Genomic DNA, 23,064 nt, shown 5'->3' with positions numbered 1-23,064 from the left:
GATGCGACTGAAGTGACTTAACACGCATGCACGGCCTCCCCAGTCACTGGGCACAACTGGGTGGTAGAGAAGATAATTAACAGGATTCAAACACTACAGAATCTTTTGAAACACTGATTTCATAGCAGCTGCCAGTAAATTGTGAAGAATGAAACTTAATGGACAAGGCACCTCTTTAACAACCTTATTGAGAGAAATCTTAATAAGCACTACTACCTTAAAAACATTTGTCGGTTGTTTCACTGTTTGTGTTTGTCTAAAACCAGGGCCTGACAAGCTGGGGACAGAGGAACTCGTGATGAGGCAGCAGCTTCCCCGGCAGCGGCCATTCATCTCACTTGACAAGCAAAGCCCAGTGGAATGCTGTCAGAAAATGCTGGTTCCCTTTTCACCTCGTCCTCTTTGGCTTATTTGTTGCTGATCCTATGCTCCAGCTCCCTTATCTGAATCTCCCTGTCCCTTAATGCTTAAATTAACATCCAATTTTGGCATCTCAACCTGTTTTGATTCCTATTCCATAAGGACTACAGAATGAAATGAAAGGAAAGTAAATAAATACTTCAAAATAAATGAACAAACAAAATAAAACAATAACAAGTGAATTCTGTTTTATCTTGGCTGTCATTCTGTCTATGACAGAAAAGAACCTAACTTATGAAAGCTATATTTAGATCATAATATTTCTGAGAATAACTGCCTCTATTGGTTGGTCAGACACAGAACCTACAATATTATGAGGGTATTTAGTAATTTTATGACTATGGAGATAGGTTTAAAATTTAAATACATTGTGCTGGCTAAAGATAATGTATATATCTTCAAAGTATATTTACTTACCAAAATTTCTTCATTTTGAAGCTGCCCCTCTGTATGTACTAGATCTAAAACACAAATTTAACAGAATTGAGGTAGGGCTCAAACTGCATCAGGATATATTGAAATTTATTTTCAGCAAAACGTGATATCTGATAAAATTATAGTTAGACCAGATATACCAGTGTTTCGGTATATAAAATCCAATATAAAAATAGAGATATTTGATAAAAAGATATAAAAGCTAAACTATATATGAGCTATAAAATATCTCAGTGAGTATAAATAAAAATAAATATAAATTATAGTAAAGGAATATCAAGTGAAGAATTAATAAAATATGAAAGTCCTTTTTAAGGATCAAGTTACTAACAGTAACTGCAGGCCTGAGAGGCTGTCCCACCATTCTCATGGGTACTGATTAGGGCTCAGTTTCTTACAATGAAGTTTCACTACGATGCTGCGTTATGCCACCCATGAATTGATCTTTTCTGGTACCCAGCTTCAGAAAACCTTTACTAGTACTAGTGTGATTTTAGGACAGATTAACTTATTGGTCATGAGTTAATCATATCAAACATTCTTTTGGAAAGATGAACTATTTCATTGATAAAATAATATTCACATTATTATGTGGCAGCCTGGATGGGAGGGCAGTTTGGGGGAGAAGGGATGCATGTGTATGTATAGCTGAGTCCCTTCCCCGTTCACTTGAAACTATCACAACATTGTTAACCAGCTACACCCCAATAAAAAATAAAAAGTTCTAAAAAAGAAATTCACAACTTAAAAAAATAATACTGACATTATTTAGAAATTAATTTTACTTACATAAAAATGTGAAAAGTGAAAGTTGCTCAGTTGTGTCCGACTCTTTGTGACCCCATGGACTATACAGTCCATGGAATTCTCCAGGCCAGAATACTGGAGAGGGTAGCCTTTCCCTTCTCCAGGGACTCTTCCCAACCCAGGGATTGAACCCAGGTCTCCTGCATTGCCATTGAATTCTTTACCAGCTGAGCCACCAGGGAAGCCCAAGAATACTGGAGTGGGTAGCCCATCCCTTCTCCAGCAGATCTTCCTAACCCAGGAATTGAACCAGGGACTCCTGGTGGATGCTTTACCAGCTGAGCTACCAGGGAAGCTCCAATATCAAAACAGTGTACCTAATTTTAAAAGGCAGACAGTACAAAAAGGGAAGTCTCTGGGAAGTAAGATTATGGATGACTTTCTTTCTGTTTCCTAACCTTTCTCTGAGGTAATACAAAATAGTAGTCCCCTGCTTGACCCCTTTTCCTCCAATCCTGCTCCCCAGAGGTAAATGTTTTCAACTATTTAAGTTATTTTTTCTGGAATTATAATATGTTTCATGATCCCTTTCTTGATTTATCCATTTTTTACTGACTTTATATTATAGTAGGTGAAAATTTATGTCTCTTGGACCAGTATTCTCTTCCTCCTCTTCCTACAAATTTTCCTTCCTGCCATCCTCTCAATTTTGAAATCAATACTTGATGGCTACACCATTGTCTATATGTTATTTACTGCTGAAATAAGTAATACATTATGACACATTTTCTTTCTTATACAACTCCTCCTCCACTAGATATTAGTAACTTCTTCTTTCGTTTGCTTAGTTTTAATTATGAAAAATTGAAAAATCTCAAACATACATTAAAAAAAGACAGGATATCACTCTTATATACCCACTGTCTTGAATTTACAATTATTAGCATTTCACCATACTTTGTTTATCTAATTTTTTTTGCTAAGGTATTTTAAAGCAAGTCTGAGACATCATGATATTTCACCTTTAAATATTTGATTATCCATCTCTAAAGAAGAATGTTTTCTAGTGTAACTACAATGCCACCATCATACGACAATTTAAAAATGCTTTAATATCATATACCTAGTATATATTCAAAGGTCCCCATGCGTGCCTGCTCAGTCACTCAGTTGTTTCAGATACTTCGCAACCCCACAGACTGTAGCCTGCCAGGCTCCTCTGTCCATGGAATTTTCCAAGCAAGAATACCGGAGTGGGTTGCTATTTCCTACCCCATCAAAGGTCCCCTTTGTCCCCCTAAATGTCTTTTTATGGTTGGTTTATTCAAACCAGAATTAAGCCTCTTTTAATCTTGAACTTCTTTGTCTCCCACACACACATTTTCCCCCCACACCATTGACTTATTGAAGAGACCAAGTCAGTTGTATCATAAAATGTCCCACATTTTCTCATATTGCCCCCTTGTGATTTCATTTGTTTTCTACCCTCTTTTCCTACAGATGGAGTTAGAGGTAAAGGCCTGATTATATTTAGGTCTTTACCACATGTTTGGTGATTTGGGGCTATCTTTTGTTACTTATGAATAGATCACTGGAAAATAGTACATGAGCCAGACTCACTGACTACCAGATTTCCATAGGGTGACCAGAAATGAACTAGCCTTGCTCTGAATCCACATATCTTTTGGGACCATTCAGTTTCTCCAAAGATGAATCCTCCAATCTCCTGGCTGGGGCTGTATTTCTGGTTGCTGGGCAGACCATAGGAAGGAGGCTAGAGTTCCCACTATTTATTATATAGGTTTCCACTTCAATCCCCTGTTTTCCACTCCATGTCTCACTCATTCTCTTTACTATGACTGGTCTCCCTGAGTCCTGAGCCTCAACATTCAAAGTTCCTAGTCACTCTTGGGGGTAGTTTGTGGGAGGAAGGTACCTAAAGTCTTTTATACTTTGTAAATAGATGTTTCACCAATCACTTTTCTTGTCCATGCCTCATTCAAACTTTCCATGGTACCTTTGCCTTCAAGTTCCTGGGATTCTATTAGATAAACTTCCTTGCCAGGTACTGAGGTTATAATTTACTCAGTTCTGCTACAGAAGTTACTACTCCTCCAACTGCTTCCTTTCTTCCATATATTGACCTCGCACATCTGTTTTGAATTCCTGGTTCCCTGTTTGTTTTTATTTTTTGCCCCGTAGGTTTATGACTCATTTTACTCCTTTATTATTATTTTCATGGTATTCTGGGAAGGAACAGATAGACACATGAAGGCAACATGCTGTCTCTTATGAGAGGCTACCAACTCTGCCAATAATATTTAAATAATACCACTAATCAGGAAGGAAGGAATGATTAAAAACTAGTATTTATTGCTTGTCTACCATATGTCAGACACTGTGCTCACAAAAACTTTAAATGGTGATATCATCTCTATTTTTCAGATAAGGATTCTGAAACTCAGAAAAATTAAGTAACATGTTAACAATTACATAACCAGGAAGGGAAGAATCATCTTAGTATTCAAATTTGAGTTTTTCTAGGTTTATCTAAATATGTCATAAGAATCATTCAGGCCACCTTTTTTCACCAAAATGAAGCACAATTGGAAATATAGAGTAAAACACAATTCTCTACCCCCTCATGATCAAAATAATGCTGGTGAACCAAGCACATACCTCTTTCAATCCATTGCTCAAAATCAACTGGCTCTTTAGAAGTACTCTTTTCAATCCTCAAGGTCCGCACTGACATTGTAAATAAACGAAAATAAAGTGTTAATTATCTCCGTAATTCTATGTTGCCGTCTCTTGATTTCTTTTTCCCTCTGTCTAAGACCGGCAGGCATTAGTGGGAACGCACAAAGTACTGGGATCAGGAAAATCACTCGCCGTTTTTCCATAAATCCCTATGGTAACGTACAGCCTGGGTAACTGTTACAAGTGTTTGCAAGCATATAACACAAAGCTAACAGAGCCTTTTTGAGTTTGGTACCATCTGGTTTGTTTTTGTTTCTTTCTTTTTTTTTTTTTTTTTTTGGTACACTGGTAAATAATACTATTAGTGGTCTTGATCATAAAACTTTATGCAGAAACTACTATGTCAGACATATTCATTCACTCTTGACTTCAACCTTAGGAGAAAGGTATTATTAACCTGCTTTAATGATGAGAAAACAGGCTTAAAGAAATCAGACAACTTACAGAAGTCAAGCAAAATGTTCAATGATACAGAGCTAGTAAGTACCAGAACTAGAATTCAAAGTTTAGGTCCAACTCCAGAGCCTTCACAATTAATGAGAGAAAAGAGAATGCAGTCATCTTCCTTCTGCGTTGGTTTTCTTTTCTCCTTTACCCCTAAAGCAGTTCCCTTCACTCCAAATCCATTCTTCTCTGCTCTGCACCCTGAGGGAGGACCCCTGGGGACCAAACCTCCTGGACCTACTTTCCCACTGCCTACTGACCGGATCGACGGGAGGGACTGGGAGGAAACTGAAGGGCAGCAGGGAACTGAAAGCAGGTTGTGTTTTCTCTACTCCCTTCCTGCTTCAGTGTCCTGTCTTTGGCAGTGGTTATGCTCCTCCCTGGTTACAGCTCCTATTGGGCAGGGCCCTTCTGTACACGCTCCAGTGCTCTTTGCTGCTGCTGCTAAGTCGCTTCAGTTGTGTCCAACTCTGTGCGACCCCATAGACGGCAGCCCACCAGGCTTCCCCGTCCCTGGGATTCTCCAGGCAAGAACACTGGAGTGGGTTGCCATTTCCTTCTCCAGCAAATACTATTTTCTTCCTTTGGCCCAGGGAGGTAATGGCTTACTGCTATAGCCAGTTTCTGGGTGTCTCAGCATCCCTAGCTTGTTCCCTTAACCCAGGCCATAATTCTGTTTAAGTGGTCCCATCAATAATGTTTCTTCATTTGAGCCACCTGGGATGTATCCTGTTTCCTACCATGATTTTGCCTGATATACTCTGTCCTTAAACATAAGACAGGATTAGGATGGAAGATATTCTTCCATCCTAGTGGGAGAATATCTTCCATCCTAGTTCTAGTGGAAGATATTCTTCCTAAATCCCTCAGAAAATGGCCACATTAATAAAAGAATCAAAGTTACCAAATGTAAATAATCAGGGTTGTCAGATTTTCAGAAAGAATTTGACAGAGAACCCCTAGCCAAAAAAATCTGGAATAAAGATGTGAAGAAACCTAGCGTTCTGGCAAGTTGGCTTCTTAAATTCATCACAGGGTCTTTTGCCAAAGGCTTTCACGTAGTAAACTGCATGGAAATTATTACGTACTTTGGAAGGGTTTCAAATTCGCAGTTTCAGAGAAGCTAACTGTGCTCAAGACAGCTAACCCATACTCTCCACCCATCACCCCAGCAATAAAACTTGATTCCATGCTGTAAAAAAAATCAGTGTTTTGCCAAAAGTTTACGTATGTGCATTCTGCCTATGGAAAAACTGAAAGATGAAAATTAATGAAATGAAATGAAAATATCATGCTTACCAAAGTAACTCTGGATTATAAGCTTTTCAATCCTCACATGTTTGTGAAAACATATAATGAACTCTTGGGGAAACATTCCTGTGGTGGTCCAAAAAGTTTCTGGATTTCTATTGTTAATTTTAAAGAAAAAGAGAAAAGAACAGCTAAATGCTTAGAAATGCTTAATCACAAATCCTAGTGAATAAGTACTAAAAAAAATAAACCACCATTGGATTCTTACAATCCCTTCCTGTTTATTCTGCCTCTAATCTCTCCCCAACTTTAACAATTCTTTGAAACCACCAAATATATTCTTTAAAACATGGAATTGATGTCACTGTTGTCTAAAATCTTACAGTGATCCCTTATTGCCTATAAATCTAAACTCCTTAGTATGGCACTTAATGATCCTGTACAATCTGGTCCCATCATTAAGTATACTGTCCCCCATCATGATATCATCTCTCATTACTGTAGTCACATTGGACCGATTAAAATTCTGCAAACACATCATGCAGACTCATGTCTCTGTGGAAGCCCTTCTTCCCTTGCAAAGGTTTATTCACTTTTTGGTCACATCTCTCCAAGCCCACCAAATCACAATCACTTTCTCCCTCCTTTGCACTCACCTCATAAATAGCATCCAATTTATATTAGCACTTTTTTCACGTATTTTTATTACTCCAGCCATGCCTTCTTTAAGTCCAGTTACTTTCTCTTACCTTTACATCCCCAGCAACTATCACAATGGCTGACCAACAGTAAATACACAACAGACGCTTATTGAAAAAAAAATTAAAACATGCACTCAAGTGTTAGTTATATAATATAAAAAATTATACACACATACACACACACTTATATTATTGACTATATAAATAATCATTTCTTTAATTATATAAGGTTTTTTATTTCTTTTTTTGAGGTAAAATTTACCTACAGTGAAATTTCTCTTAAATGTACAATTCAATGCATTTTGATAAATGTATATGGTTATGTAACCAATACATCAAGGTAAATAATAGCCTAATCAAGATAAAGAACACTTCCATTATGCTAGACATATCCTTTCTCTTTCTCTCCAGACAATCCCTACCTCCCTTAGGCAACCACTGCTCTGAGTCTTATTACCACAGACTATGCCATAATTTGTTTATACATTTTTGTTTGATTTAAAAATATATATATATTTATTTATTTATTTTTGGCTGAGTCTTTGTTGCTGGGCAGGGGCCTTCTCTAGTTGCACTGTATGGGTTTCTCATTGCAGTGGCTTTTCTTGTTGCAGATCATGGGCTCCAGGGTGTGTGGGCCTCAGCAGTTGTGGCTTGCAGGCTCCAGAATGCAGGCTCAGTTGTTGTGGTGCATGGGCTTAGTTGCCCCATGGCATATGGGTTCTTCCTGGACCAGGGATTGAACCAGTGTCCCCTGCATTGTAAGGTGGATTCTTAACCACTGGACCACCAGGAAAGTCCCTTGCTTGATACTTTTGTTGAATATTTGAATTGTTTTCAGTTTTTTACCATTATGAATAAAACTTCTATAAACATTCTTGTACAGGTGTTTTTGTGGAAATGTTTTCATTTCTCTTGGATAATTACTAGGAGTGGAATTGCTGAGTCATACTGGACATGGAACAACAGACTTGTTCCAAATAGGAAAAGGAGTACGTCAACGCTATGTATTGTCACCCTGCTTATTTAACTTATATGGAGAGTACAATATGAGAAACGCTGGGCTGGAAGAAGCACAAGCTGGAATCAAGATTGCCGGGAGAAATATCAATCACCTCAGATATGCAGATGACACCACCCTTATGGCAGAAAGTGAAGACGAACTAAAAAGCCTCTTGATAGAAGTGAAAGTGGAGAGTGAAAAAGTTGGCTTAAAGCTCAACATTCAGAAAACTAAGATCATGGCATCTGGTCCCATCACTTCATGGCAAATAGATGGGGAAACAGTGGAAACAGTGTCAGACTTTATTTTTTGGGGCTCCAAAATCACTGCAGATGGTGATTGCAGCCATGAAATTAAAAGACGCTTACTCCTTGGAAGGAAAGTTATGACCAACCTAGAGAGCATATTCAAAAGCAGAGACATTACTTTGCCAACAAAGGTCCATCTAGTCAAGGCTATGGTTTTTCCAGTGGTCAGGTATGGATATGAGAGTTGGACTGTGAAGAAAGCTGAGTGCCGAAGAATTGATGCTTTTGAACTGTGGTGTTGGAGAAGACTCTTGAGAGTCCCTTGGACTGCAAGGAGATCCAACCAGTCCATCCTAAAGGAGATCAGTCCTGAGTATTCATTGGAAGGACTGATGCTGAAGCAGAAACTCCAATACTTTGGCCGCCTCATGCGAAGAATTGACTCATTGGAAAAAACCCTGATGGTGGGAGGGATTGGGGGCAGGAGGAGAAGGGGACGACAGAGGATGAGATGGCTGGATGGCATCACCAACTCGATGGACGTGAGTTTGAGTGAACTCCAGGAGTTGGTGATGGACAGGGAGGCCTGGAGTGCTGCAATTCATGGGGTCGCAAAGAGTCGGACACGACTGAGTGACTGAACTGAACTGATATTTAATTTTATAAGAAAATGTCAGAGTTCCAAAGTGGCTGTGCCATTTTACATTCCTAACAGAAATGTAAGGGAATTCTAGTTGTTCCACATTCTTGCCAACATTCTGTTGTCAGGCTTCTTAGCTATTCTAGTGGATGTGAAATGGTGTCTGACTATGGTATTAATTTGCATTTTCCTGATGACAAATGATGCTAAGCCCATTTTCATCTGCTTTCTGGTCATTCATATAGTTTCTTTTGTGAAGTGTCTACTAAATATTTTCTCATTTTTTTTAAAAAGTTCTTTTCACTTTAGAGGGTGGGACAAATGGACAGAGTAGAGGGCTAGACAATAAAAAAAGGCTGAGCACCAAAGAATTGATGCCTTTGAACTGTGGTGCTGGAGAAGACTCTTGAGAGTCCCCTGGACAGCAAGGAGATCAATCCAGTCAATCCTAAAGGAAATCAATCCTGAATATTCATTGGAAGATTGATGCTGAAGCTGAAGCTTCAATACTTTGGTCACCTGATGCAAAGAGCCAACTCACTGGAAAAGACCCTGATGCTGGGAAAGATTGAAAGCAGGAGGAGAAGGGGATGACAGATAATGAGATGGTTAGATGGCATCACCTACTCAATGGACATCAATATGAGCAAACTCCAGGTAATGGTGAAAGACAGGGAAGCCTGGCGTGCTGTAGTCCATGTCGGCGCAAAGAGTCAGATGTGACTGAGCGACTGAACAAGAAGCAGCAGCATGGAAAGATAAACACTATGATATGTAAAATAGATAGCCAGTGGAAATTTGCTGGATGACTCAAGGAGCTCTAACTGGTGACAACCTAGAGGGCTGGGATGGGGTGGGAGGTGGGAGAAAGATTCAACAAGGAGGGGAAATATGTACACCTATGGTTGATTCATGTTGATGTATGGCAGAAATCAACACAATATTGTAAAGCAATTATCCTTCAATTAAAAATAAATAAACTTAAAACTTAAATGTTCTTTCCACTTTTACCACATATTTGTAGGAGTCCTTTGTCAGACATATGTATTGTGAGCATTTTCTCCCAGGCTTCAGTTTGCCTTTTTATTTTCTTATTTGCGTTTTTCAATGAGTAATAATCTTACTTTTGGTGAAGTACAGTTTCATTACCCTTTTATGCTTATAATTTTTGTGTCTTCATTAAGAAATCTTTGCCTACTTCATTGTCACAAAAATACTTTATGTTTTCTTTTATAAGCTTAAACATTTTAGCTTTGAATATAGTTCTATGATCCATATAGAATTAATTTTTGTGTTTAGTATGAGGTAGGGGTTGAGGTTTATTTTTATCCACATGTTTATTCAGTTGTTCCAGCACCACGTTAAAAGACTCTTTTTCCTATTAAATTACTTTAGTGTCTTATTCTAAAATTAAAGGACTAGTTATAGGTGTTTGTATTTCTGCCCCTCCATTTTATTCCACTGATCTATTTCTATATCCTTAGCCTTTTGTTGAAAATTAATTGACTTTACATGCATGGATTTATTCTGGGCCCTCTAGTCTGTTGTTATGATCTATATAGATCTATCTTTACTAAAATGCCATGCTATTTTGATTACTATGTATTTATTTTGAAATCAGGTAATTTCAGGGCCGCAACTTTCTTCTTTTATAAGATGTTGCAAGATTATTTTTTCAAGATTAGTTTGCATTTCCATATACATTACTACAAGAACAACAGTCGTTTTATGGAGAAACTGCCATTGTAACAATATTGAGTTTTCCAATCATGAATGTAGTGTATCTTTTAATTTAGTTCTTTAATTTCTCTCAGCAATGTTTTATAGTTTTGAGTGTAAAGGTCTTGAGTGTCTTATTAAATTTATTCCTATTTCATGTCTATTTAACTGCTAATATAAATGGAATTTTAAAAAATTTCACTGTCTAAATGTTTCCTGCTAGTATATGGTAATACAATTGATTTTTGTGTATTGACTTGGCTAAATCCACATATTAGCTCTAGCAGATATTTGTAGATTCCTTAGGGTTATGTAGATTCATATAATATGTGAACAATTTTTTTTTTAAGTAGTCAACAGCTCCTGTTTTATAAACACACACACACCCCGCTGGAGAAACTGAAACTCAAATAAATATTGCTATTGCTAAGTCACCTCAGTCGTGTCCGACTCTGTGTGACCCCATAGAAGGCAGCCCACCAGGCTCCCCTGTCCCTGGGATTCTCCAGGCAAGAACACTGGAGTGGGTTGCCATTTCCTTCTCCAATGCATGAAAGTGAAAAGTGAAAGTGAAGTCGCTCAGTCGTGTCCGACTCTTAGCAACCCCATGGACTGCAGCCTTCCAGGCTCCTCTATCCGTGGGATTTTCCAGGCAAGAGTACTGGAGTGGGGTGCCATTGCCTTCTCCGCAAATAAATATTATGAATAGTTAATAAGACTACTTTGTTATACATGTAAAGAGGGCTCATTCCAAAACTTATTTTCCTTGTTGCCATCAAGAATAGGAACACTTTTTTTTTTTTATGCTGTTCTTACTCTGCTTTTTTTGTTGTTTTTTTTTTTTAAATTTTATTTTATTTTTAAACTTTACAATATTGTATTGGTTTTGCCAAATATCGAAATGAATCCGCCACGGGTATACATATGTTCCCCATCCTGAACCCTCCTCCCTCCTCCCTCCCCATACCATCCCTCTGGGTCATCCCAGTGCACCAGCCCCAAGCATCCAGTATCCCAAGCATCCAGTATCGTGCATCGAACCTGGACTAAGAACAGGAACACTCTTTGGGGAAATACTATAAGGGTGTATTTTGATCATTATCCTCATTATAATATACCTACTAATTTTCTTTTAACATTTTATTTAATTTTAAAGACTACTTTCCATTTACAGTTATTACAAAATATTGGCTATATTACCCATGTTGTACAATATATCCTCGAGCTTATTTTATATCCAATAATTTGCCCCTCTCTCCTCTCCCTACTGGTAAACACTAGTTTGTTCTCTGTATCTGTGAGTCTGCTTCTCTTTCTGTTATATTCACTAGTCCACTAAGTTTTTATTTATTTATTTTTTTTCTTTTTTTTTTTTTTAATTTTATTTTATTTTTAAACTTTACATAACTGTATTAGATTTGCCAAATATCAAAATGAATCCGCCACAGGTATACATGTGTTCCCCATCCTGAACCCTCCTCCCTCCTCCCTCCCCATTCCATCCCTCTGGGTCGTCCCAGTGCACCAGCCCCAAGCCTCCAGTATCGTGCATCGAACCTGGACTGGCAACTCATTTCATACATGATATTTTACAAGTTTCAATGCCATTCTCCCAAATCTTCCCACCCTCTCCCTCTCCCACAGAGTCCATAAGACTGTTCTATACATCAGTGTCTCTTTTGCTGTCTCGTACACAGGGTTATTGTTACCATCTTTCTAAATTCCATATATATGCGTTAGTATACTGTATTGGTGTTTTTCTTTCTGGCTTACTTCACTCTGTATAATAGGCTCCAGTTTCATCCACCTCATTAGAACTGATTCAAATGTATTCTTTTTAATGGCTGAATAATACTCCATTGTGTATATGTACCACAGCTTTCTTATCCATTCATCTGCTGATGGACATCTAGGTTGCTTCCATGTCCTGGCTATTATAAACAGTGCTGCGATGAACATTGGGGTACTCGTGTCTCTTTCCCTTCTGGTTTTCTCAGTGTGTATGCCCAGCAGTGGGATTGCTGGATCATAAGGCATGTCTATTTCCAGTTTTTTAAGGAATCTCCACACTGTTCTCCATAGTGGCTGTACTAGTTTGCATTCCCACCAACAGTGTAAGAGGGTTCCCTTTTCTCCACACCCTCTCCAGCATTTATTACTTGTAGACTTTTGGATCGCAGCCATTCTGACTGGTGTGAAATGGTACCTCATAGTGGTTTTGATTTGCATTTCTCTGATAATGAGTGATGTTGAGCATCTTTTCATGTGTTTGTGAGCCATCTGTATGTCTTCTTTGGAGAAATGTCTATTTAGTTCTTTGGCCCATTTTTTGATTGGGTCATTTATTTTTCTGGAGTTGAGCTGTAGGAGTTGCTTGTATATTCTCGAGATTAGGTGTTTGTCAGTTGCTTCATTTGCTATTATCTTCTCCCATTCTGAAGGCTGTCTTTTCACCTTGCTAATAGTTTCCTTTGATGTGCAGAAGCTTTTAAGTTTAATTAGGTCCCATTTGTTTATTTTTGCTTTTATTTCCAATATTCTGGGAGGTGGGTCATAGAGGATCCTGCTGTGATGTATGTCAGAGAGTGTTTTGCCTATGTTCTCCTCTAGGAGTTTTATAGTTTCTGGTCTTACGTTTAGATCTTTAATCCATTTTGAGTTTATTTTTGTGTATGGTGTTAGAAAGTGTTCTAGTTTCATTCTTTTACAAGTGGTTGACCAGAGTTCCCAGCACCACTTGTTAAAGAGATTGTCTTTAATCCATTGTATATTCTTGCCTCCTTTGTCAAAGATAAGGTGTCCATATGTGCGTGGATTTATCTCTGGGCTTTCTATTTTGTTCCATTGATCTATAGTTCTGTCTTTGTGCCAGTACCATACTGTCTTGATAACTGTGGCTTTGTAGTAGAGCCTGAAGTCAGGTAGGTTGATTCCTCCAGTTCCATTCTTCTTTCTCAAGATCGCTTTGGCTATTCGAGGTTTTTTGTTTTTCCATACAAATTGTGAAATTATTTGTTCTAGCTCTGTGAAGAATGCTGTTGGTAGCTTGATAGGGATTGCATTAAATCTATAGATTGCTTTGGGTAGTATACTCATTTTCACTACATTGATTCTTCCAATCCATGAACATGGTATATTTCTCCATCTGTTAGTGTCCTCTTTGATTTCTTTCACCAGTGTTTTATAGTTTTCTATATATAGGTCTTTAGATTCTTTAGGTAGATATATTCCTAAGTACTTTATTCTTTCCGTTGCAATGGTGAATGGAATTGTTTCCTTAATTTCTCATTCTGTTTTCTCATTATTAGTGTATAGGAATGCAAGGGATTTCTGTGTGTTGATTTTATATCCTGCAACTTTACTATAGTCATTGATTAGTTCTAGTAATTTTCTGGTGGAGTCTTTAGGGTTTTCTATGTAGAGGATCATGTCATCTGCAAACAGTGAGAGCTTTACTACTTCTTTTCCAATTTGGATTCCTTTTATTTCTTTTTCTGTTCTGATTGCTGTGGCCAAAACTTCCAAAACTATGTTGAATAGTAATGGTGAAAGTGGGCACCCTTGTCTTGTTCCTGACTTTAAAGGAAATGCTTTCAATTTTTCACCATTGAGGATAATGTTTGCTGTGGGTTTGTCATATATAGCTTTGATTATGTTGAGGTATGTTCCTTCTATTCCTGCTTTCTGGAGAGTTTTTATCATAAATGGATGTTGAATTTTGTCAAAGGCTTTCTCTGCATCTATTGAGATAATCATATGGTTTTTATTTTTCAATTTGTTAATGTGGTGTATTACATTGATTGATTTGCGGATATTGAAGAATCCTTGCATCCCTGGGATAAAGCCCACTTGGTCATGGTGTATGATCTTTTTAATGTGTTGTTGGATTCTGATTGCTAGAATTTTGTTAAGGATTTTTGCATCTATGTTCATCAGTGATATTGGCCTGTAGTTTTCTTTTTTTGTGGGATCTTTGCCAGGTTTTGGTATTAGGGTGATGGTGGCCTCATAGAATGAGTTTGGAAGTTTACCATCCTCTGCAATTTTCTGGAAGAGTTTGAGCAGGATAGGTGTTAGCTCTTCTCTAAATTTTTGGTAGAAGTCAGCTGTGAAGCCGTCTGGACCTGGGCTTTTGTTTGCTGGAAGATTTTTTATTACAGTTTCAATTTCCGTGCTTGTGATGGGTCTGTTAAGATTTTCTGTTTCTTCCTGGTCGAGTTTTGGAAAGTTGTACTTTTCTAAGAATTTGTCCATTTCTTCCTCGTTGTCTATTTTATTGGCATATAATTGTTGATAGTAGTCTCTTATGATCCTTTGTATTTCTGTGTTGTCTGTTGTGATCTCTCCATTTTCATTTCTAATTTTATTGATTTGATTTTTCTCCCTTTGTTTCTTGATGAGTCTGGCTAATGGTTTGTCAATTTTATTTATCCTTTCAAAGAACCAGCTTTTGGTTTTGTTGATTTTTGCTATGGTCTCTTTTGTTTCTTTTGCATTTATTTCTGCTCTAATTTTTAAGATTTCTTTCCTTCTACTAACCCTGGGGTTCTTCATTTCTTCCTTTTCTAGTTGCTTTAGGTGTAGAGTTAGGTTATTTATTTGAATTTTTTCTTGTTTCTTGAGGTGTGCCTGTATTGCTATGAACTTTCCCCTTAGGACTGCTTTTACCGTGTCCCACAGGTTTTGGGTTGTTGTGTTTTCATTTTCATTCGTTTCTATGCAAATTTTTATTTCTTTTTTGATTTCTTCTGTGATTTGTTGGTTATTCAGCAGTGTGTTGTTCAGCCTCCATGTGTTGGATTTTTTAATAGTTTTTCTCCTGTAATTGAGATCTAATCTTACTGCATTGTGGTCAGAAAAGATGCTTGGAATGATTTCTATTTTTTTGAATTTACCAAGGCTAGCTTTATGGCCCAGGATGTGATCTATCCTGGAGAAGGTTCCATGTGCGCTTGAGAAGAAGGTGAAATTCATTGTTTTGGGATGAAATGTCCTATAGATATCAATTAGGTCTAACTGGTCTATTGTATCGTTTAAAGTTTGTGTTTCCTTGTTAATTTTCTGTTTAGTTGATCTATCCATAGGTGTGAGTGGGGTATTAAAGTCTCCCACTATTATTGTGTTATTGTTAATTTCTTCTTTCATACTTGTTAGCATTTGTCTTACATACTGCGGTGCTCCCGTGTTGGGTGCATATATATTTATAATTGTTATATCTTCTTCTTGGATTGATCCTTTGATCATTATGTAGTGACCATCTTTGTCTCTTTTCACAGTCTTTGTTTTAAAGTCAATTTTATCTGATATGAGTATTGCTACTCCTGCTTTCTTTTGGTCCCTATTTGCATGGCAAATCTTTTTCCAGCCCTTCACTTTCAGTCTGTATGTGTCCCCTGTTTTGAGGTGGGTCTCTTGTAGACAACATATGCAGGGGTCTTGTTTTTGTATCCATTCAGCCAGTCTTTGTCTTTTGGTTGGGGCATTCAACCCATTTACGTTTAAGGTAATTACTGATAAGTATGACCCCGTTGCCATTTACTTTATTGTTTTGGGTTCGAATTTATACACAATTTTTGTGTTTCCTGTCTAGAGAATATCCTTTAGTATTTGTTGGAGAGCTGGTTTGGTGGTGCAGAATTCTCTCAGCTTTTGCTTGTCTGAAAAGCTTTTGATTTCTCCTTCATACTTGAATGAGATCCTTGCTGGGTACAATAATCTGGGCTGTAGGTTATTTTCTTTCATCATTTTAAGTATGTCTTGCCATTCCCTCCTGGCTTGAAGAGTTTCTATTGAAAGATCAGCTGTTATCCTTATGGGAATTCCCTTGTGTGTTATTTGTTGTTTTTCCCTTGCTGCTTTTAATATTTGTTCTTTGTGTTTGATCTTTGTTAATTTGATTACTATGTGTCTTGGGGTGTTTCGCCTTGGGTTTATCCTGTTTGGGACTCTCTGGGTTTCTTGGACTTGGGTGATTATTTCCTTCCCCATTTTAGGGAAGTTTTCAACTATTATCTCCTCAAGTATTTTCTCATGGTCTTTCTTTTTGTCTTCTTCTTCTGGGATCCCTATGATTCGAATGTTGTAGCGTTTAATATTGTCCTGGAGGTCTCTGAGATTGTCCTCATTTCTTTTAATTCGTTTTTCTTTTATCCTCTCTGATTCATTTATTTCTACCATTCTATCTTCGAATTCACTAATCCTATCTTCTGCCTCTGTTATTCTACTATTTGTTGCCTCCAGAGTGTTTTTAATTTCACTTATTGCATTATTCATTATATACTGACTCTTTTTTATTTCTTCTAAGTCCTTGTTAAACCTTTCTTGCATCTTCTCAATCCTTGCCTCCAGGCTATTTATCTGTGATTCCATTTTAATTTCAAGATTTTGGATCAATTTCACTATCATTATTCGGAATTCTTTATCAGGTAGATTCCCTATCTCTTCCTCTTTTGTTTGGTTTGGTGGGCATTTATCCTGTTCCTTTATCTGCTGGGTATTCCTCTGTCTCTTCATCTTGTTTAAATTGCTGAGTTTGGGGTGTCCTTTCTGTATTCTGGCAGTTTGTGGAGTTCTCTTTATTGTGGCGTTTCCTCACTGTGTGTGGGTTGTACAGGTGACTTGTCAAGGTTTCCTGGTTAGGGAAGCTTGTGTCAATGTTCTGGTGGATGGAACTGTATTTCTTCTCTCTGGAGTGTAATGTAATGTCCAGTAATGAGTTATGAGATGTCTATGGTTTTGGGGTGACTTTGGGCAGCCTGTATCTTGAAGCTCAGGGCTGTGTTCCTTTGTTGCTGGAGAATTTGCTTGTTATGTCTTTCCCTGGAACTTGTTGGCCCTTGTGTGGTGCTTGGTTTCAGTGTCGGTATGGAGGTGTTTGATGAGCTCCTGTCAATTAATGTTCCTTGGAGTCAGGAGTTCCCTGGAGTCAGGGTTTGGACTTAAGCCTCCTACTTCCAGTTATCGGTCTTAATTTTACAGTAGTTTCAAAACTTCTCCTTCTACACAGCACCACTGATAAAACATCTACGTTAAAGATGAAAAGTTTCTCTACTGTGAGGGTCTCTCAGAGAGGTTCACAGCGTTACATGGAGAAGAGAAGAGGGAGGAGGGAGTTAGAGGTGACCCAAATGAGATGAGGTGGAATCAATAGTGGAGAGAGTGGGCTAGCCAGTATTCACTTCCTTATGTGCACTCCACAACTGGACCGCTCAGAGATGTTCACGGAGTTATACAGGGAAGAGAAGAAGGAGGCAGGAGACAGAGGTGGCCAGAAGGATAAAAGGGGGAAATGAAAAGGAGGGAGACAGATCCAGCCAGTAATCAGTTCCTTAAGTGTTCTCCACCATCTGGAACACACAGAAATTCACAGAGTTGGGTAGAGTAGAGAGGGGTTAGGGAGGAGATACAGGCGACCTGGTGGAGAAAATGGAGAGTCCAAAGGGAGAGAGAGCAGTCAAGCCAGTAATCTCGTACACTAGTGACAAATGGGTCCTGAAGATTGGGTTCTTAAAGGTACAAAATTGGGAACAAATACATAAAATCAAAAATTAGAAATCTAGAGTAGAGTTTGGAATTTCAAAAATGCGATGTTAATGAAAAGAAGAAGGAAAAGAAAGAGAGAAAAAATGAACAAAGAAAAACAAACAAGGTCGTGAAAGTAATAAAGAAACTACAGGTACAAAATTGATAACTAATACCAAAAAGCAAAAATTAAAAATCTAGAGTAGAGTTTGGAATTTCAAAAATACAACGTTAAAAAAAAAAAAAAAAAAGAAGAAGAAGAAAAATAAAGAGAGAAAACAAACAAACCAACAAAAACAATGTCGCAAAAATTATAAAGAAAATACAGGTACAAAATTGATATCAAATACCAAAAAGCATAAATTAAAAATCTTGAGTAGAGTTTGGAATTGCAGATATACGATGTTATATAAAAGAAGAAGAGAAAGAAACAGAGGAAAAAAAAAGTCACAGAAATTATGAAAAAAACTATAGGTACAAAATTGATAACATATATCAAAAGGCTAAAATTAAAAATCTAGAGTAGAGTTTGGAATTTCAAAAATACAATTTTAAAGAAAAGGAGAAAAAGAAAAAGAAAAAAAAAAAAAACACGGTCAAAAAATTATAAAATATATATATGAAGTTTGCTGAAGAAGAAAAAAAAAAATAGGGTCTTTTTTTTTTTTTGCAAAGTAATAGTTATAAAAGTGAAAATTAAAGGACAATAGAGGACTTTAAAAAAATTTTTTTTTTAATTAAAAAAAAAAGAAAGAAAGATTGATCGTAAAAATAGTAAAAATATATCTAGGTCTTTCTCTGGTTTTGTTGTGAGTATTGTGGGTTCAGTTCATTTTTGGCAGTTCCTTAGTCCGACTTATATTTCTCAAGATCTATAGGCCCCTTCCTATGTAATCCGTAGTAACCACAGGGTTTTAATCTATGGCCTGTAGCTTCCAAGGCGTTTCCCTCTGTTATAGCTTCTTCTGTTTGCTGGTCTCTTCAGTGTCTGGTTCCCGCCCTGACACAAAGGGGATGGTTGAGGACACTATTTTTTTTTTTTTTTTTTTTTTTTAGGCTCACTTGTTCAGCCGCGCTGTGGGGAGGGAGGGAGGGATGCTGCAAACAGATAACACTGGCGTGCGCTCGCAGTGCCTCAGCCACACTGGGTCTGCCCCCGCTCACGGCGCGTGTAGCCTCCCTGCCCACACTGCTTGGGCTCTAGGTTGTTCCGCCGGGAACAATCAGAGGCCGGCCCTGGGCTGAGCTCCCAGGTCCGAGCCACTCAGGTTCAGGCACTCGGGTAGTCCTCAGAGGCGCAGACTCGGTTGGGCCTGCGTTTTGTGTTCTTCCCAGATCCGAGCAGCTCAGGTGATGAGGTGTTTAGCGGGCGCCAATGCTGCGACTTATCGCCTCCCCGCCACTCGATTATCTGGGTGTAAAACCGGCGCACCTTCTCAGGCAGATGTTGACCGTCCAGACCCCCAAGAAGTTTTAGTTAGCAAAGAAGCCTGCTTACAGTTTTATAGATAGGGTCTCTCTGGGGCTGCGAGTGCCCCCTTCCGGCTCTGGCTGCCTGTCACCGGAGGGGGAAGGTCTGCAGCCGGCTATCTCTGTTCAGTCCTTTGTTCTGTGCAGGGGCCTGGCGGTGTCTTAGGTTAGGGCTGGCTTTTCGCGTGGTAGATATCCCACAGTCTGGTTTGCTAGCCCAAATTATTTCGCTCAGATAGCGCTCAGGACATTCAGCCCGATTCTTACTCTAAGGGACACAGCCCGCGCCGCACTTCCCTGCCCAGCCCCCGCTTGCTAATGCCGTGTGCAGGCGTCTGCGCTGCTTCTCCGCTGGGGGAGTTACCGTAGGGCTCACAATCCGCGATTTTTAATTGTTTATTTTTTTTTCCCCTCCCTTTTATGTTGCCCTCTGTGCTTCCAAAGCTCGGCACAGATTCGGCAGTGAGAGGGTTTCCTGGTGTTTGGAAACCTCTCTTTTTAAGACTCCCTTCCCGGGACGGAACTCCGTCCCTCCCTCTTTTGTCTCTTTTTTTGTCTTTTATATTTTTTCCTACCTCCTTTCGAAGAGTTGGGCTGCTTTTCTGGGTGCCTGATGTCCTCTGCCGGCATTCAGAAGTTGTTTTGTGGAATTTACTCGACGTTTAAATGCTCTTTTGATGAATTTGTGGGGGAGAAAGTGTTCTCCCCGTCCTACTCCTCCGCCATCTTGGCTCCTCCCCCCCACTAAGTTTTTAGATTCCACATATAAGTAATATCATACTGTATTGAACAAAAACAATTTTGCTTTCTTTTCAGTCTTTATGATTTCTATGTCTTTTCTTGCCTTACTGCATTGGCCAAGACTTCCAGGACAATACTGAATAGAAATGGTGAGAACATCCTTGATTTGTTTCCAGTCTTAGGGAGGAAGCATTTTTTGATATTGAATACAGTTGATTTATAGTATTATATTAGTTTCTGGTATACAGCATAGCGATTCAATATTTTTCTAGATTATACTCCATGTTAGGTTATTACAAAATAATGGTTATGTTTCCTGTGCTATACAAAATATTCTCATTGCTTATCTATTTTATATGTAGTAGTTTGTATCTCTTAATCTCATAACCCTATCATGCCCTTCCCTGCTTCCCTCTCTCCACTTAAATCCACTAGTTTGTTTTCTATATCTGTGAGTCTATTTCTGTTTTGTTATATACACTCATTTGTTTTATTAGGAAAGCACTTACTATTTCACCATTAAGTTGAAAATTTTTAGTAGATGCCTTTATCAGACTGAGAAAGTTCCCTTTTTAATTTTTTGAGAATTGTTATCATGTTTGGATGCTGAATTCTAATGATTTTCTGGAGTGACCATATGATTTTCTTCTCTCTTGCTCTGGCAATACAGTAAATTACACTCAATCTGTACTCCTGTGATAATATGGTGAATAAGCCAATCTTGCATTCTTATGACAAACTCCATTTGCTGAATTCAATTTATAATGGTTTTATATCTAAGTTTATAAAGGATATTGTTTTTTAATTGTCCTTTCTTGTCATGTCTTTGTAAGGTTTTGGGATCAAGGTTATAATTGTTCTCATAAAACAGTTTTGAAAATGTTTCCCTCCTCTGTTTTTGAAAGAATTTATGGAATATTGGTACTATTTTCTCTCTAAATACTTTATATAATTTAATTTATATAATTGATATAAGCTATTCAGATTTCTAAGTTTCATCTTATATCATTTTTATAGCTGGAGTTGTTCAAAGAATCTGTCCATTTCATCTAAGTTGTTAACTTTATTAGCCTAAATTTGTTCTTTATATTGACTTACTATTCTTTTAGAATCTTTAATGATTGTTTCAATTCTGATACTGGTAATTTCCTTTTTTTCTTTCTATTTTAGTCAGTCTTGCTAGAGGCTTATACCTTTTATTAATTTTTTCACATAATGAACTTCTGGTTTTGGTAATTTTTTCTAGTTGTCTATTTTCTATTTCATTGATTTCTGCTCTTATCTTTGTTATTTTTGTCTTCTACTTTCTTTTGGTATAATTTGCTCTTTGTTACCTAGCTTCCTAAGGTAGAACTTATTGGTTTTTAAAATATTCTCCATTTTAAGTATTTATGCTATTACCTTCCTTTAATGCATTGACTTAACTACATCCCACAAATGTGGCTATATATACATTTTTCATTATCATTCAGTTATAGTATTTTCTAATATCCCTTGTGATTTCTTCTTTGACCCATTGGTTATTTTGAAGTACCATGTTTAATTTCTAAGTTTTGGGTGTATCCAGATGCCTTTCTGTTATTTATTTCTAATTTAATTACATAATGGTCAGAGAACATATTCTTTTCCTTCCCAGCTTAACTGAGATATAATTGACATGTAACATTATGTAACTTTAAGGTGTACAAACACTGTGTGTGAACGTCACTAAGTCATGTCCGACTCTTTGCAACCCCATGGACTACACAGTCCATGGAATTCTCTAGGCCAGAATACCGGGGTGGGTAGCCTATCCCTTCTTCAGGGGATCTTCCCAGGCCTGGGATTGAACCCAGGTCTCCTGCATTACAGGCGGATTCTTTACCAGCTGAACCACAAGGGGAGCCCGAACAAACACTATGACTTGATATAACACATATACTGCAAAATGATTACCCAATAAAGTTAGTTAACACGTACATCACCTCACATAACTACCATTTTGGGGGAGAATATATTCTTTAAGATTTCAGTCTTTTGAAATTTATCAAGATTTATTCAATGGCTCGGTTCATTTCAGTGAATGTTCAATAATATGTATCATTGCTGATTATAATGTTCTATAAATGCAAAAGTCAAGGTAATCAATAATGTTATGTAGATCATTTAATTTTTACTAATTTTTTGGTCTAGCTGCTCTTTCATTCCTGAAAGGTGTTAAAAATCTCCAACACCTTGACTGTGAATCCAAAGACCACATATGAATTATTCCATTGACAGGAAATGTCTGTATAAGCAAGTCTATAGGGACAAAAGTAGACTAGTGGTTGCCTAGGGCCGGTCGGGAGAGGGGGTGGTTGTGAAGGGGTATGAGGTTTTCTTTTGGGATGCTGAAATGTTCTAAAATGGATTGTGCAGATGGCTGCATAATTCTGAATATGTTGGAAGCCATTGAATTGTATATCCTAATGGGTGAATTTTATGGTATGAGAATAATATGTCAATAAAGCTATTACAAAAAAGAAAAGAATAGAATCGGGGGTCTCCTAACTCACAGTTCTTTATTTTTTTATACTATGTTTAATATTTTACAATTTATTTTTATTTACATTTAAATGGTTTAAAATTTTATTCATTTAAGTAAATTAAATAATTTTTACTTGCCCTATGCTTTCTCTTGGGTGCTTTTAATGAACATGATCAATATAATAATACCAAAGATAAACTGAGATGCACTTGGATTTTAAAATAATATATAACTGAATCACCATAATTAAGTATAATGATGTCTTTAAAATAGTAGTTTCCTTTAAAATAAGGCCTTATGGCTATTGACTATTCAACATCTATTATCTCTATGTGATAATAAGAAAAAAGTCATGGAATTTTTTTCACAATTCTGAGTCAGGGAAAGTGTTCTTAGTCCAAAGTAACACACACAGTTCACTTGCTCAGGAATTTTAACTGCAAATCTACCATTCTTCC

At 37.5% G+C, this 23,064-nt stretch overlaps 1 protein-coding gene across 7 annotated transcripts in view; it reads right to left on the bottom strand.

Moving 5' to 3' along the window:
* The window catches only part of IFT25 (intraflagellar transport 25), a 40,768-nt gene that overhangs the window by 1,793 nt on the left and 15,911 nt on the right, over nt 1-23,064 (bottom strand). For 5 of the 7 annotated variants that reach the window (XM_055585813.1, XM_055585815.1, XM_055585816.1 and 2 more), the window contains exons 4-6: nt 6,106-6,212; nt 4,282-4,350; nt 838-881 (exon numbers count right to left, since the gene is read on the bottom strand). In XM_055585813.1, the coding sequence (XP_055441788.1) occupies nt 838-881; nt 4,282-4,350; nt 6,106-6,212 (220 nt within the window). Of the gene's footprint in view, nt 1-837; nt 882-4,281; nt 4,351-6,105; nt 6,213-19,934; nt 20,103-23,064 lie in introns of those variants that run through there. The other 2 variants (XM_055585819.1, XM_055585818.1) reach the window with 2 other exon arrangements.

The sequence above is a fragment of the Bubalus kerabau genome, chromosome 6, assembly GCF_029407905.1.
Source record: "Bubalus kerabau isolate K-KA32 ecotype Philippines breed swamp buffalo chromosome 6, PCC_UOA_SB_1v2, whole genome shotgun sequence".
NCBI lineage: Eukaryota > Metazoa > Chordata > Mammalia > Artiodactyla > Bovidae > Bubalus > Bubalus kerabau.
The sequence above is the reverse complement of the archived record's forward strand: the minus strand, read 5'-3'. Positions and strand labels throughout refer to the sequence as shown.